Below are 15447 nucleotides of genomic sequence, written 5' to 3'. Positions count from 1 at the left end.
AGAAACACATCACATTCTAAACATTTTTCCTGGTGGAATGCTCAATTTTAAGTAACATATTTAAAAACTTAGGTTGGATTGCAATCAAGCCATGTTATGGCACAAGTAAAATTCAGCAGAAACATTAAGTAGAACTTCTCTGTCACAAGGCACCACTCCAGCATGTTTAGATGTATCTTTGTTTCAAATGTAAAACAGGATTTAAAGTAAAGCATACACTTTTAATGATCATTATTGTCACCCTCTAGCATTTTTAGCAGCACATCCAGACAAAATCACAATCGTCGTCTTCTGCAAGCAGGTGAAGACTCTTCCGTTTTGTCTGGCACACCCTTGCTGACCTTTCATCTTCTTTGCTTTTAATTGCTGGCGTGTGTGTCTGTGTGTGCAATTAAAAGCAAACAGATGTCATGTTTGTTTTTAACTGTGTGTGTGTGTGTGTGTGCGCGTGCACACACACACACGCACAGAGGCTTAAATTGAGTGGAAAGGCCCCATGCAAATGTTTTAAATACATACATAAACTTCACACAATGTACCTCTGAACATACCAGGAAAAGAACGTGAACCCGTCATCAGCTGCACATGAGCACTCACCTTTAAGCAATGCAGAGTGTCGCTTTTGGAGAACATTTTGAACTTTGCAAGCTCACCAATGAATCGTACCGTTTTGTTCTTTGTTTCAATGTTGATCTGGTCCTTCTTTCTCACCTAAAGACAGGAAAGCAGAAACAGTGAACTTTCAGAATCTGAGAAGCGGCTGCAGCAATCAGAAAGGTGCTTACAATATCTACTATTTGAGTTTCTGTGCCAGGAAAAAAACACAGCAAGGGAGGCAGAAAGATACTGTTTAAGGTTATTGAAGCAGGAAGTGCCTTAAAAGGCTAAAGGAAATCTACCTGCCTTAAAGAGTTCTGCATGCAGAATTTTTTTTTAAACCCCTCCTGAAAACCCACAAGTTTTCAGGATAGAAGCATGCTTCTCACATAGACAAGTGCTAGGAGGCAACATCAGAGGCCTCTAAAAACGGACTGTTAGCCCTCCAGCCCTGCCAGCCGGCCACTGCACGAGACTGGATTTTGGACTGGATGGACCACTAGTATGAACCAGCAGGGCACCTCTCCTGTTCTTAAGGAACGCTGCTGGCACCGAATTTCATGCATGCAGCGTCCTTCTAGGTAGTTTAAATAGTCTATTCACACATAAAATAGAATTAGATCAAAGACCATAATTAAAACACATATTTAAAGGTTGGGTACCTGCAAACTTAAAGGGCTTCAACAGAAGTATGGTATAAAAAAGAAGCAAGCAATAAGCATCTAAAACGTACTCATTTCTTCAGTATTTTCCTCATAATTCCTGAGTAATCTCAGATCATTACTGGCTTCTGGACCACAGTTTAGGAACTACTGCCATAAGAACCATTTTCGTAAGCTGAAATTTGTCCCATCATTTAAAGTCTTACTAAACCCATCCCCTGAATTAATCATACCAGTTACCACATTACGTTCACATTTCCCAGAGTAAACCTGACAGCAGCTTTGGGACAAAGAAGTGGCAGCCCATGGGAAACATGATCTGCGCAAGGCTAGTGCCGCCACTTGAGGTTTCGCTTTCATTACTCCAAAGGTACAATCAAAATATGCCATGGGAAGTGTTAGCATGATGTGTTAACAGATATGATTGAGCACTACATACAGGGACAAGATTTAAACACATTTTAACTTAGGTATACTAAACAAGGAAAAAATAAGAAAAATGCATCACCATCTCCAACTTTAGAGTCCCCATATAAACTCTGATTAGATTCAGCAGCCGCTATATTTCTGTTACATATATATATATATATCCACCACATACACTTTCCACGGTCCTGGCCACGGAAAGATATTAGAAGTGCAATGCTTATGTCAAAAAACAAGGATAGCAGCCTCAGGCCACCACCAGCTTTATACTTTAAAATGATCTTTTTAAATGCCAGCCCGTAAGCAGTACAAGAAGCATGCACATACATGAAATCTGAAGTCGCCTTTCAGCATGGAACAGAGGTCTTCTGCTACATCAGACATACAGGGATGCAGTGTGGCAACAAGCCTGGCATAAAAGGGCAACAAATCCAGCCTGCAAGTAAGAAGATCACATTTATGTAAAATGACGTTACAAAGTAAAAGTTGGATCCAATGAAGCACGTGCCAGTGAAGATCTCTGTGCCTCCGTCTCCAAAACTGCTAAAAAACCCGCTGCCCGTAGTCTCCAGATCCACCTGGACGGACTAGAAGCTATGCGGCCAGTGGGGCTGCAATCAGAAGGGGAGCCAGGTAAAGTCACCTCCATTTTGTGTGCCAAAGGAGAAAGAAGACAGGAATGACTTTTCTTCAATCCCAACCTCAATATCATTGTGTCCATGGGGAGATCCAAAGACCTTCAGTTATCAGTTTTTCAAAGGTTTAAGAAATGGGGTGGGAAAGACCTACATCTTCAGACGCCACAGCGACGCTGCTTCATGAGATTCAACCCTAAATCACCATCTAACCACTTCTGTAAATGCTGTCAAATAACTCTGGTCACCCACAAAGTTCCTTGGGTGGCCCAGTCACTCTCTCTCAGCCTCGACTTCCTCGCATGACACACAGAGCCTTAGAGATGAATGGAATAACCATCTGGAGCATCCAATTCTGCTAAAGCAATGGAATGTTGCTACTATGGACCTTAAGTTGCAACTTATTCAGCAAAAAATTATGTTTAGGGTATACTGGATACCACAGCATCTTTTTACTAAAGGTTTAAGTATAGTGTCTAACTGTTGGCAGTGTAATTCACAAAATGTATTTCTTAAGCATATGCTTTCGTCATGTGTAGTCATTCAGGTCTTTGGGGAGGAACTTATTAGTCATTAATTTTGTGTTAGAAAACTAATTTATTTTTGAGGATGTTAATGTACCGTTAAACTAACTTGCCTGTCTAACCAGTGGTCAATGGAAGTGGACCCTACATGCCCTTATGGTTGCTAAAAGACTTATACTTCAACACTGGAAAGACAAAAGCCCACTTCCTGTAAATCACTGGATTGGAGACCTTATAAACTTATCAACATTTGAACGTATTGCATATAGAAAGCAATTGCGTATGAACTTATTTTTAGATATTTGGAAATATTTTATAGATACCTACGTACAGATTTGCCAATAGTGTTTTTGTAGCCAGCACGGTTTTTCTTTTCTTTTTTTTGTTTGCTTTTTTATTTTATTTTTTCTGTTTTGCCTTCCTCACACAGTCATGAGGAAAATGGCAGGAGGAGAACCACACAAGTTACCCTGAACTTCTCAGGAACAGCAAAATAAAGCTAGACTTGTTGATACAGACGTATTTATCAAAGCTACATCCAACTCTAATACCACAGGACTGGTTGCCCATAAAGAAGTCCAGGTTGGCTGAATTTGTACGTGGGACTTGGAGGCGGGGGAGGGAGACAGACTGCATCTGTCCATCTGATGTTACCACTTAAGAGCACAAGGAAAGCCATGTTGGATCAGGGTGCCTATGGCAGAAGGCAAGCATGACTGTAGCAGATGAATGCCCCCTTCCGCCTGCAACAATAACCCTGAGCAAGGAGAAAGAAAGAGGATGGTGCAACTCTGCTTCCAAGGCAACAGCAACAAAAATGGCAGGCCCAACCATGGCCATCTCCTCCGTGTGAGGTTTCTGGGCCAGGTAAGCCCAGCCTGCATAGATTTTCAAGGCACTTGGTTCTGCCATCCAGCCTACCTTCAAAGTACTGGATGTAACATCTGAATGGAGCTCCTGCTCATAAAGTTACGTACACACAAACCAACTGGCACAGTTGTTAATTGCATGCAATTCAAGGAATCACCCTACACAGGCACTATGGGTGACTGCAGGCTTTCCTCCTCCTAATAGGCCACTGTTAGGAGGAGGCTGCTGGACTAGATGGACCTCTGGTCTGATCCAGCAGGCTCTACTCTTATGTATGTACAGGTAACATTTCACCTGGGATGGCTAACCACTATACCTGGCTTCTCCCCACACAGAAGTTCACCTGAACGGAGTCAAAGTTGCACACTCATTTTTTTAAAAAAAGCTAGTTCTGGTTATGTGAACTTTTTACAGTTGCTTCTGTTCCTGTCAGTGTTGCATTAATAAAATTATGTCATTAAGGGAAAAGCCTACCCTTATCCTATAGTCTCACAGGTCCACATAGCTTCAAGCAGCAACAAAATAATTCAGTGTAAGAGTTCAGTCAAAGAGAGACACACTATTAAGGCAATGCTCTTTGAAACATTTTTCAAAGGCTACTTGCTCATAGAGCTTACATATAATAAAGCTAAAATGACATTCAAGCATAGCCATACATCTTCCAGCACAGGTGCTCCCTTCGTTATATTGACACGAACACGCCTCACAGTTCACATTTTTAAGAAAGACACTTAATTTGCTGCATGATTTACAGAATAAATAGCAGACTGGCTTCTAGCTACACTGGTGGTAAGGGGCTTACCAAAGAAGTGAAACAAAAAGTGGTATTCAAAGGGTGGCTGTTTTTGGAGGGGGCAGGTAGGTGAGATTAGTTGTCCAAGGAAAGTGAGAAAAACTTTGGCAGAGACCTTGGCACAACGGCATTCTCAAAGACATACAGTGAGAACACCAAGATCTTGAGGGCACGCATTGCTGACGAGCATTTTGCCAAGACCTCGAGAGAAACTACAACACACAACAAAGAAAAGAATCAATAAATTATTCTTGTGTTAACGCTAACTCATTTTCCTCAGAAGATATAAGTGTGTCAAGATGTTATGAGTATTAATCTATGGTCCTTGAATGATCATTAATACATTATTATTAAAATACCTTCCATAAGCTTCTACAAAATGGCATCTAGCTGTAAACAAATGATCTCCAAGACGTGTATCTTCAATGAGCTGTTACCGAATATTTCCAGAAAATTTTGTAGGAAGAGTTAATTTAATATGAGCTTCAAGGCACAGACCAGAATCCAAAGAACCACTAGGCCTACAGACCAGAAAGGGCTCTGGAAATGGTGTTCCCCACAGGAGCCCTAGAGGCAGCTTCAAACTGCCTGAGGGAACTGAGGGAGAGGGGTGGGACTAGTCCTCAGAGCAGAATGATGGAAAAGGAAAGACAACACCAGCCACACCCAAGCACTGATTTGGATCACAACCATTACTTTTAACAGGGCACTCATTCTCCTTTTACCTTTGTCGTGGAACAATGAAGAGAGCCCGAACCAACTTCCTCCTGTTGGCTTTTGTGTTCATATTCATGCAGAAGTCCATTGCTGCCTACAGAATGGGAAAAAGACTCTCTTAAATCTTAAAGTGACGCATGGACGAGCTCAACAGGTTTCAAAGGAAAAAAGGAGATTCCACTTGCTTCTTTCTTCGGTAAAGTCTTAATTCTTTTAAAATACTGCGTGCTCTGTTATTACATTATTCCTCTCCCCTCAAATCAGCAAAGGCCAACTGGCAGCTTTTTCACAGGACCTAGTCTCTGAATTCACTTTATCTGGCCTATAACAGCCCTACCTAAATTTAATTAAATATTGGTAACAAATTCTGCCTAACAAAAAGTTGCCCTGGTAAGGAAATTTGTTTTTAAGTTGAGAAAAACAGGGTTGCACTTTACCTATAATTGTTGTCCATCAAGTGGTCATCTGTGCAGGCACACATTGGGACTGCACATGTGCAGGCCAGCCACAGAAAAGATTTCCAGAGCTTTCTAGAGGACTAGGGAGTCCCTTTGGCACTTTTCCACCAAAAACATCACATGAATAGGAGGAGGGGGGCTATTCCCTCAGTTCTCTCCACGCCACCACCAGAGACCCCCCAAGAACTGAGGTTCCAGAGACTTCTCAGCGGGGCAGGAGGGAAGGATGTCACTGCACAGACCACTCAGTGAACAACAGTTACAAGTAAGTGCCACCCTGTTTTCATCATTGTGGCTTCTTACTGGGAGAGCAGCACGCTCACTTACTGAAGGAGGTGGGTTTGAAACTCTCAAAGTAAGCGACTAGGGAGGACCCCCTTCCCAACAGATGCTGAGCATCTCATTGCCATTAGCCCAAAGGTGCTTCCAAGAAGCTGGGAGCTCTCTCAATGTGTCTCTGCCAAAGTACCAGCAGGTATGCAGCGAGGCAAAAACAGCACTCTGCTGGGGAGAGCCATGCTAGGGAAAGGGGGCGTTGGACAGTCATGCTCTCAAAAGGGAGTGCGTGATCGCCTCTACCAATCTACCAAGGAAGGGTTGCGTGAGGATACTGCCAAGTCTCTCTCGGAGCCTGAAAGGCTAATACAACAGATAGTGTTGTGAGACATGAGGGCTGAAAGCCAACCCCTGGTAGGGAATCCTGGCCAGGGCATTGGACACATCAACATTGTCAAACTCTATGAATGAGGGGTACACAGGTCAGATAGTGTCCTCATTCCACAGCTGGAAGTGCAGTACACTAAAATTGAAGCACCAGGGAACTGCATTAACAGGTGCCGTTTGCTTGTGAGACACAGCAGGGAATACCAACAGAGAATCTCACAAGTGACCATCAGCATACACTGACGTATCTGAGATTCCGGACATTCTCAATATTTTCCTGAGACTCAAAGTTCATGTTGACATTAATCAAACTCTGAAAACAAGTATGTATCTTACTACATTATTAATGACCTTAAAATAAGTACACCATAGCGATTCATGTGAACTTCCAATAACCAATCTCTGGCATGGCGAAGAGAAAGAATAGCCACCAGATGCTTACTGTACCTTGTCTATCAGGTCTCTGTTTACACAATTTGGGAGCTGCTGAAGGAAAGCATCTACAATGAGCTTCAAGTGTGAACCAGTACTGGCCTCTTCATCTTCTTGCTCTATTCAAGTGTTTCAAAAGAGAGAAGACCAAACAGAAACATACAGTCTGTTAAATATATTTAGTTGTTCCAAGTCTATTCCCTAATTCTCAATTAACTCTCACCTTAGGGAGGTGAATCAGAGTTATTCAAAGGGAAAACAAACACAGGAAAAGGTAGCCAGTCCCTCTACACCATTATGAGTGATGGGTGCCAACTGGCTCTTTAACTTACCAAGACAGGTCCCGAAGGACCACGGCTAGCCAGCAGCAAGCCAAGTCCAGGGTTCCCTCGGTGCTGGCAGTGCCACAGGGTCTGCACAACTCTGACCTGGGCCACGATGACGCTGACAATGGGGGACCCTGAACATGGCCCAGGTCCAAATGGAACCTTCAGTGGCAGTCCACAGGGGCTGCTTGACTTGCTCCGAGACGGCCTTAATGTCCCAATCCCCACCCTTGCTCTATCCTCATCTTTCACAGACATCCGGGGAGGTGGGGAGGATGGGGCACAGAGAAGCAGACAGAAAAGCTGGAGAAACCCCAGATAACTTTATTTAATAGCCCGCTGATGCGGGGAGGGCAGGATATAAATGTAATAAATTAAATTAAATACCAAAAACAGAAGCAGAAGAACAGGCACATGGATAAGAGAATGAGAGAGCTGAGCCGTGAAGAAGCCAAGGAGAACCTGGGTTTGCCATCCACTCCCAGGGGAAGTCAAGGGGTTAGCGTACCCGTTTTAGGGAATTAAGGTCCTTGTGCACCTTAAGTTTGTGGATCTCTCTCTCAACTCCAGAGTTAGTGGCCTCAGTATCAAAGAGCCCCATAAACACCAAAATAAAGACCATTCCAAAATTGCATAATATGACTGTAGCTGCAATCCTAAGGACACTTCCCTAGGAGTAAGCCCCACTGAATAACATGAAGCTTGCTTCCAAACAGACCCATTCAGGATCTCTATCTATGAGCAGTCAATTAAATGTTATGCACTAGAAGTGCTATTTAAAGTTATAACTACAAAGGAGACAACCAGTGGCCTTTTAGATTAGCCTCCTAACAGATACCACATTAGATTCTCTCTATACTCGAGCATTCCTTGGACATATATTCTGTAACACACAGGAATACATCTGTTAAAGTAAAGCTTTGCATGCATCTCGACTTCTGAGCTAACAGAAGCACTGCCCAGACAGAGCAAATGCTCTCTCAGTTCAGTCTCCACTTCCTTATACTTTCCACTGGGGAGGAAAGGAGAGGACAAAGAAATCACACTCTGGTGTGGCAATCTGCACTCATAGCAGGTTTCCACAACAGTCAGTTCTCTCATCTCCAGACAGTGCCTATGTTCCCATCAGAAAAATGTCATACTTTAGGAGGAAAATGGAATGATGGCTAGTTTTCTTCCTTGCGTAAGACAGCATTGCCATATCCTCAGACAGATCTACCTCTCCTGTCCACAAACGCGATCTTCCTGTTACGAAGAGCAACATGGTCTAGTCAGACCAAGATTACCATCAAAATTGTACAAATAGTTAATAGGTAAAAATCTAAAAGGAGAAATAGTTCAGCATTTAAACCCAAGTTTTGGGATAGGACTTGTTTCAAAATAACCTGTCACTGGCTTTGGTAGTCAGCCCCAGTTCATGATTACCACCAACCCTGCCATTTCCCACTTCAGAGAAGAGCAGAGTCCTGCCCCGGGTTTCGTGCTGGGCTTCAACAAGACACGGCATCAACAATCCAGAATCATTCTATATGTTGTATGTATATGATGTACTGAAGAGAATCCAGCCTTATGATCAAGTTGTTTTCAAATTCTCCACTGGCTGAAACATTGCCAACAATATTACAAGCCTCAACAGAAAGCCTTTACCCTCTCTGAATTCTTCCTGAACCTGGTTGGTTTGTGAACTTAAATTAAGCAACCAGAAGTTTAGAGCAGTTGGTACCACCCTGGTGTCTGTTTCTGTCTGATAAGACCTAGGAGGTTTGAAGGCAAACCTTTGAGTGGACTCGTAGACGGAACTGAAAGCACTCCCCCCCCCACCCAGCACTACTGAGCATTTTCATGTGTCTAGTTTTACTTACTGATTGCTTTAATTTCTACATACAAGTCAAGAAGAATTAATTCAAACAGAACAGGCCTCTGGCACTCAAATTCAGCAATGTTCAACTACAGACCTGATTAAGCTCAGTGCTGAATGGCACATTTCATTAACTACAGGACCCAAGTCGTCTTCCTTTATCAACCTCTCCATGAGGAAAACTAAGTGTGAAGACAGTTAAGTCTCAAGTCTTTTGTTCCTATGGAAGTGTTATAGAGCACTTTCTCTCTACTTGTCAGTTCTTCCTGGAACTAGCTACTCTCTATCACTTGAGAGACAGAGAGTGTCTACGTCACATATCCTTGACTCTTCAAGATACCACCTCAAAACTCACTTCTTGCAGCTTGCTTTCCGTCACTATTGTCAGCTCCGGTGCTATCTGCTCCCTGTTTCTTGCCTAATCGCATTAAAAATAAAATGAAAAGATTTAAATATACCCAATAACAAAGAAAACCTTTTTTTATGAAGGAAATTTTAAGTACTTAGTTCTATCCTTTATATTCCAGTCCCCTCCCCATGACCCATCATTCTCCCCCTTATAACAATACTCAATTAATATTTTACAATAAATTTGGCATTAAGCATATTCAAAATAGTCTGTGCTAACTATCATCAATAAGCTGAGTAAAAAACAAGGTCTGTCATAGTGAAATCCTTTACAGCATCTGAACATCACACTAAAGGGCGGGGGGTGCAGAAAGGAACATCTAAGTCAAACAGGTTTTTACAATGTACACTTCTTTATGGGCAAGTCAAATACATAAGCATTCTACTAGATTTTTTGTACCCGTTTACAATTTTGGAGAAAAGCAACAGATGTACCTAGACATTTCTCCCCAGTAGCACAAACACCATCTCTTATGAAAATATTTACATGCCACCTTTCCCGCCAATCATGGCCCTTTACAAAAAGCCCTAATCCAGCAGCAAAATCAATCAATTAAAAGCCTCACCAGACAACAAGATGAAATTAGCTGCTAAAATGGACCTAAAATGGACAGCCTTGCATTTCTTGCAAAAGCCATTAATACAGGGTTCTCCCTGCACCTCACATATAGAGCATTCTGTAACATCAGAACTGGGTCCACATGGTGGCCAGATAGTTGAAAAGGGAGAGCTTGACCAGGCGGTGGCCCTGGGAGGAACCAAGGTGGTGAATAGGCTCATCTTGAATAGAGGCATTTAAAAATCAGAACATTTTTGTTTTGCTGCTTATTTATTTAGGTATTTATACCCCCACTTTACTCCTCAATGAGGGCCCCAAGCGCCTTACCACATTGTTCTCTCCTCCATTTTATCCCAACCACCTTCCGGTGAGGTGGGTTAGGGGGACAGAGAATGACTGGCCCCAGGGTCACTCAATGAGCTCTTCAAATTATGCACCTCCCACTGACTCATCTAGTTCGACGCCATCATCTGAACACCACCCTCCAACTATGAACTCATTTTCCTCAGGAGTTGCCACTGACCCCTTGGGAAAATGGACAATTCTAGGCATAGAAGAATTCTACAAAATAGGTATGAATACTAAAGGGTTTAGGAATAATCAGTTGTGACAGAAATACCAGTCTTCATTCAGGGCAAAAATTACAGCCACAAGTTATAAAGGGTCGTGCTCTTGCACACGTCCGTGGAACCACTGGTGTAAAAAGCAGCCAGTTACCCCCAACTGCAAAACATGAGATCACTTCAAAGAGACCCAAAGTAAAACCCAACTTCCCTCCTGAGGGAGACCCAACATGCCTTGCCACATCGTTTTCCCCGCCTCCATTCTATCCTCACAAGAACCCTGTAAGAGAGGTTGGGCTGAGAGTGTGATTGGTCCAAGGCCACCCATGGCAGAGCGGAGATTCGAACTTGGATCTCCCAGATGCGAGTCCAACACTAACCACTACACCACTATTAGCTCTCTCTCATATCAATGAAAAATGTTGCTGTGAACACCCCAGTAAGTCCCCATCAGCATATATTTTGTTTTCTGTGGAAGATCTCTTAACAATTTAACAGGACTGGGAAAATAATTTAGACAACTGCTTGCCAACCCTACACACGCAACTCAATAGCAGCAGGGGTAAGGAAGGAGCACACATTACCTTCATGTTGTTCTTAGCAAACCTTGCTGGCAGTTTCTCTGCTCTCATGAGGGGCAGGTATGGTCAAGTTACAGGAGCAAGTATCACTGACAGCATGTGCCCGGAGTAATGAACGTTTGTTCATATAATGTTATTCCTTTCCTGCCAGTGGTATGGAAACACACTGACCAGGGAAATGCTAACTGCTGAGGCCATACAACAGAGCAGCTACCAAAACTACTGCACCTATTTGGGAATACTTCCAACATGAGTTAGTATCACCAACAGTACATTCAACAGGGTGGCAGCAAGCATTGTTAAAGAGATTATGCATGTTGCTGGGAACCAGATTAGCAATAAACTAAAAATGGACAATATTTCTCCATGTTATTTTTACCTTGCTCATCAAGAAGCTTCTTTGCGAGATCTTCTGCTTCGTCCCCGCACTCTAACTCAAGGGCATCATCATTAATATCTAGATTCTCCAGGTCCAACTCCAAATCTTCACTACCAGATACATCTTTGCTATCTTTAATTTCTTTCAATTCTGTTTCAAAACAGCAAAATACACAATTTCTTCTATTTTACCATTCAGCCTCTATGTATTTTACATATTCAAAGGCAGTTTAATATAAAAAGAATACAGTGACCATTATTTAGTATGATTGCTCTCTGTGTCTTTTAGACTTCCTCATATTCCAGAACATCTCAGTCTCTCTGCTTCTGCCAGAAAAATAAAGTACGGGTGATTCACTCTGCTGCACTCTGCACCACCCCACCTCAACCCTAAGCAGAAGGAAAACGTAGTGCTTGCTACCAAAATTCATACAAGGCTCCATTTCCTCTACATAAATACAAACATGAGCAAGCAGACTGCCTGTTTTACTCATCCAAGTATTTCAGATGTTGACCATCTGGCTAAATAACAGTGCAGTGTGTGTCAATACAATTCATTCTACACTAGTTGTAATTGCTGATAATCAGATAAAGGATTTTCTCCAACTGAAGGCATTTGGATTAGGGCATGACACAGTCAAGTACTGACAACTCCCTACCAAACTATAAATTTAGAGCAGAAAATATTTACTTGGAAAGGAGTCCTGAAAAATCTGATGTGGCAAAACTATGGATGAACATGTTCAACATAATCCCATCTCACAGTATTCCAGGTGTTCGGGAAACCCTAAACCAGGGAGTTTTCAAAGAGAAGGCAAAGAGGAAAAGCCCCAAAGTTTCTGGGTTACTTTCCAACACGTTTCACAGCAGGGTGGCTGCCTCACCCACCAGATTTACTTATATGAAAACTGCCTGGCCAGCTGCAAAGAACAGCCACTTCCACACAGCATAACTGAAACAGATATGAAAGCAAGTAAGATACAAGAGAAGGAAAGAAAAATGAGACGTCAAAAGACAAGAGGAATGGGGGTAGGGCAGTAATACTGCCCGGTGACCAGTGATGAAGGCAAAAAAGAGAGGGCAGCAATATCGCACGTGAATGTCCCGTTGAACAAAATGCTATGGACCCTCACTTATTTTCTTATAGTTTGATAGCACAGGCGTGATTCAGCATCCATCAGGACCATCTGAAACAATGTTTCCTCCTGCACAGACTTCTAAATACAGGAATCTTTTCTTTCCAGGTGTGGGGTGGGGGGAGAAATACATTTTGAGGACATGCTGCTCTTCAAGCATAGGGAAGCAGTTTTGGTCAACAGCACAATCTTATGTTTAGAGCAAGTAAGTCTCATTTATATACTGGTGCTTCCAGCTGCAATATTAAGCTTTTAGTGAACCTATATGAGGAAACAGAAAGCAGTATTTTTAAGGCAAGGCCGACAGCAGTTAGAATTAAAGATGATCAGAGGTTCATACTTAATCAAATGCTCATTCTGAACCACAACCAGGACAGGGTTTGCTTTTGGAAAGTGCCTCCACTTTCAATCCAATTTATTTCCCTGGGGAACTGTGCTGTAAATGACAACTTTCCCTAAAAGTACGCTGCATTTAAAATGGGGGAAAAATGATCAAGTAATTTGTTTTCATGTTTAAAAACGTAGTACAGTCAGTTTTGATCAAGGAGACTAGACCAGCACATTTACACCAAGCGCTGCCTGTTTCTTCTGCACAGGGCTTGTGTCACTGTTTTAAACTACAAATGTATTCAATGATGCAGAGCTTACATACAAGTGACACCCCTCCCACTTCCTTTACCCCAAAGTTTCAAGAGAAGAAATAACAAAATGTCTAACCTCTACAGTCATCTTTATTGGAGTCCTTATTCTGAGAACATCTTTCGTTATCCTTGAACAGGATAGCCGGTACGAATGCCTTTAAATCAATAAGGTTCTCATAGAAGTTTCGAGCATCTTCGTCTTCCCAAATGCCCCCTTCCAAATCATATTCACCAGGCTTGCCAGGAGTAAAAATGTCAATACCCGGCCCGTGTTCTGGAATCAGAAGATATAAATTATTAGATCCTTTACGGAATCAACTGTTAACATCTGTTTTTCATCATCCACAGCCTACTCTCAAGCCTAAACCCTCAGTTGCCACTGAATATAAAATCAGGACAGCTTGCCAGATAAAGTGGAGGGCATACCAGTCAGCAGGGATCGAGAGACAGGGACAAATAAAACCAGTCTAATCAAAAGGAAGAATTGTTTACCTTGCCTTAACAGCTAGTGAGCACTAGGTTGCCAACTGGGCTGGAGAAAAAGGCCTGTACCCAGAGCATTGGAAGGATCACTGCTTTCCATACGGTCCTGCTCATCAAATAAGATCCTGATCTCAAGCCCTGCCCTGGGTGCCCTCACCCATAAGGGTAAGGACAATGGTTAAGAGACAAGTGGTGGCATCCTGTCTCTGTAACGTGCTTCCCCCCCCACACACACCTCACAGGTCAGCATAGGGCCTATACTGATGATGCTAGGAGCCAGGCCAAAACGTTCTTGGTTCACCCAGGCTTTTAAGTGAGGCTTCCTTACCATCTAGTTGATTATCTTGGTATATATTTCAGGGCATGCATTCTACAATATCCCATCAGAGTTCTGACTTGCTTTCATGTTGCACCGTTGTTGGTTTTGACTACTTGATTTATTGAGGACAGGATTCCCTTTATTTGGGTTTGCAGTTTTATGTTTATTTGTTCTTTCTTTGTTGCAGTCTGGAAGCCACCTCAAGCATTCTTCTGGAGAGGTGGCATATAAATACCCTAAATAAATAAATGAAGTTCTCCAATGGACAGCAAACTGAAAACCCTGCCTCTGCCGGCCAACCCTAGAAGATTCCCTACCTTCTGGTACTGGTTTGTCCTGGGGAAGATCAGGCATATTTTCATCCAGGAGATCAGCTAAAGACTGAGAGTTTGCCAACAACTTCTGATATGACAGGGCAAATTCTTCATACTGCTTGTGCCGTTCTTCACTCAACTCCCCTTTAGAGTGCAGAATGCGCCTGGAAGACGACATAAGGAACCCAGGGGAACAGGAAAAATACAAACATTTGCTTATATTTACATGAAATCCTATCTGTTTTCTAATTATTAGCCAGATACTAAAGCTCTGGCAGGTTTTTTAAAAGACTGTAATAATCACACAATTGCGAGTAAAAATGCATCAATTACACATTAATGAGTTTTTGTCTACAAAACATTTAGAACAATGTTAATGTTCTTAATACTGTTAAAATTTTGAAACAAGAACACTAATAACCAGTACTATTTATGTATATGGCAACTCTTAAAGAATATACACTTGTGTTTTTGCCCAATTTGCTTCTGTAGCTCTAATGTAGAGCTCTGTTGCTCTAATGTACAACCAACCTGCTCTGAGGAGCTACAGTCTACAACAGAGGGACTATTAGAAGGGGACTTAAATGCTTGTTACTCCACAGTAAAAAGCATTTAAAAACCTCAACTGTCTAAGCCAGGAAAGCAAGAGAGGGACAAAAGAATATTGGCACCTGGCCATGAAAATTCTCCCTGGGTTACACTGGCAATGAAAAAGAGACACTGCAGCACAGGGAGAAGAGCTAACACAACGCCCTGCTTTGCTCTTCTAGTTACTGTAGTTCAGAGTAGTTCAGAGGTGGAATGAGCTGCCTAGGGAGGCGGTGGTGAGCTCCCCTTCATGGGCAGTTTTCAAGAAGAGACCAGATGAATATTTGTCAGGGATCCTTTAGGCTCATCCTGCACTGGGCAGGGGGATGGACTAGAAGGTCTGTATGGCCCCTTCCAACTCTGTGGTTCTGTACTCTTGAAAACAGTAGCTCTGGAGTAGTTGCTTCCAAATATACTGCTTCTGTTTCAAAATGAGTAAGCAGCTTTCTTTTGTTGAACAGCTAGAAGATATGCTGCGAAGTGGCAGAAGCAAAGTTATCTCTTAGCAAAGTGCTC

General features: G+C 42.4%; 1 protein-coding gene across 3 annotated transcripts in view; it reads right to left on the bottom strand.

The window, feature by feature from the left end:
* UPF2 (UPF2 regulator of nonsense mediated mRNA decay) overlaps positions 1-15447 on the bottom strand; it is a 66734-nt gene that overhangs the window by 39122 nt on the left and 12165 nt on the right. For 2 of the 3 annotated variants that reach the window (XM_054988435.1, XM_054988436.1), the window contains exons 4-10: positions 14347-14507; positions 13304-13501; positions 11452-11601; positions 6793-6896; positions 5233-5318; positions 2013-2121; positions 598-711 (exon numbers count right to left, since the gene is read on the bottom strand). In XM_054988435.1, coding sequence (XP_054844410.1) covers positions 598-711; positions 2013-2121; positions 5233-5318; positions 6793-6896; positions 11452-11601; positions 13304-13501; positions 14347-14507 — 922 coding nt within the window. Of the gene's footprint in view, positions 1-597; positions 712-2012; positions 2122-5232; positions 5319-6792; positions 6897-9316; positions 9380-11451; positions 11602-13303; positions 13502-14346; positions 14508-15447 lie in introns of all 3 variants that reach the window. The other variant, XM_054988432.1, reaches the window with a different exon arrangement.

Source organism: Eublepharis macularius, chromosome 9, assembly GCF_028583425.1.
Source record: "Eublepharis macularius isolate TG4126 chromosome 9, MPM_Emac_v1.0, whole genome shotgun sequence".
Lineage (NCBI taxonomy): Eukaryota > Metazoa > Chordata > Lepidosauria > Squamata > Eublepharidae > Eublepharis > Eublepharis macularius.
This window is presented reverse-complemented; position numbering and strand designations above follow the sequence as displayed.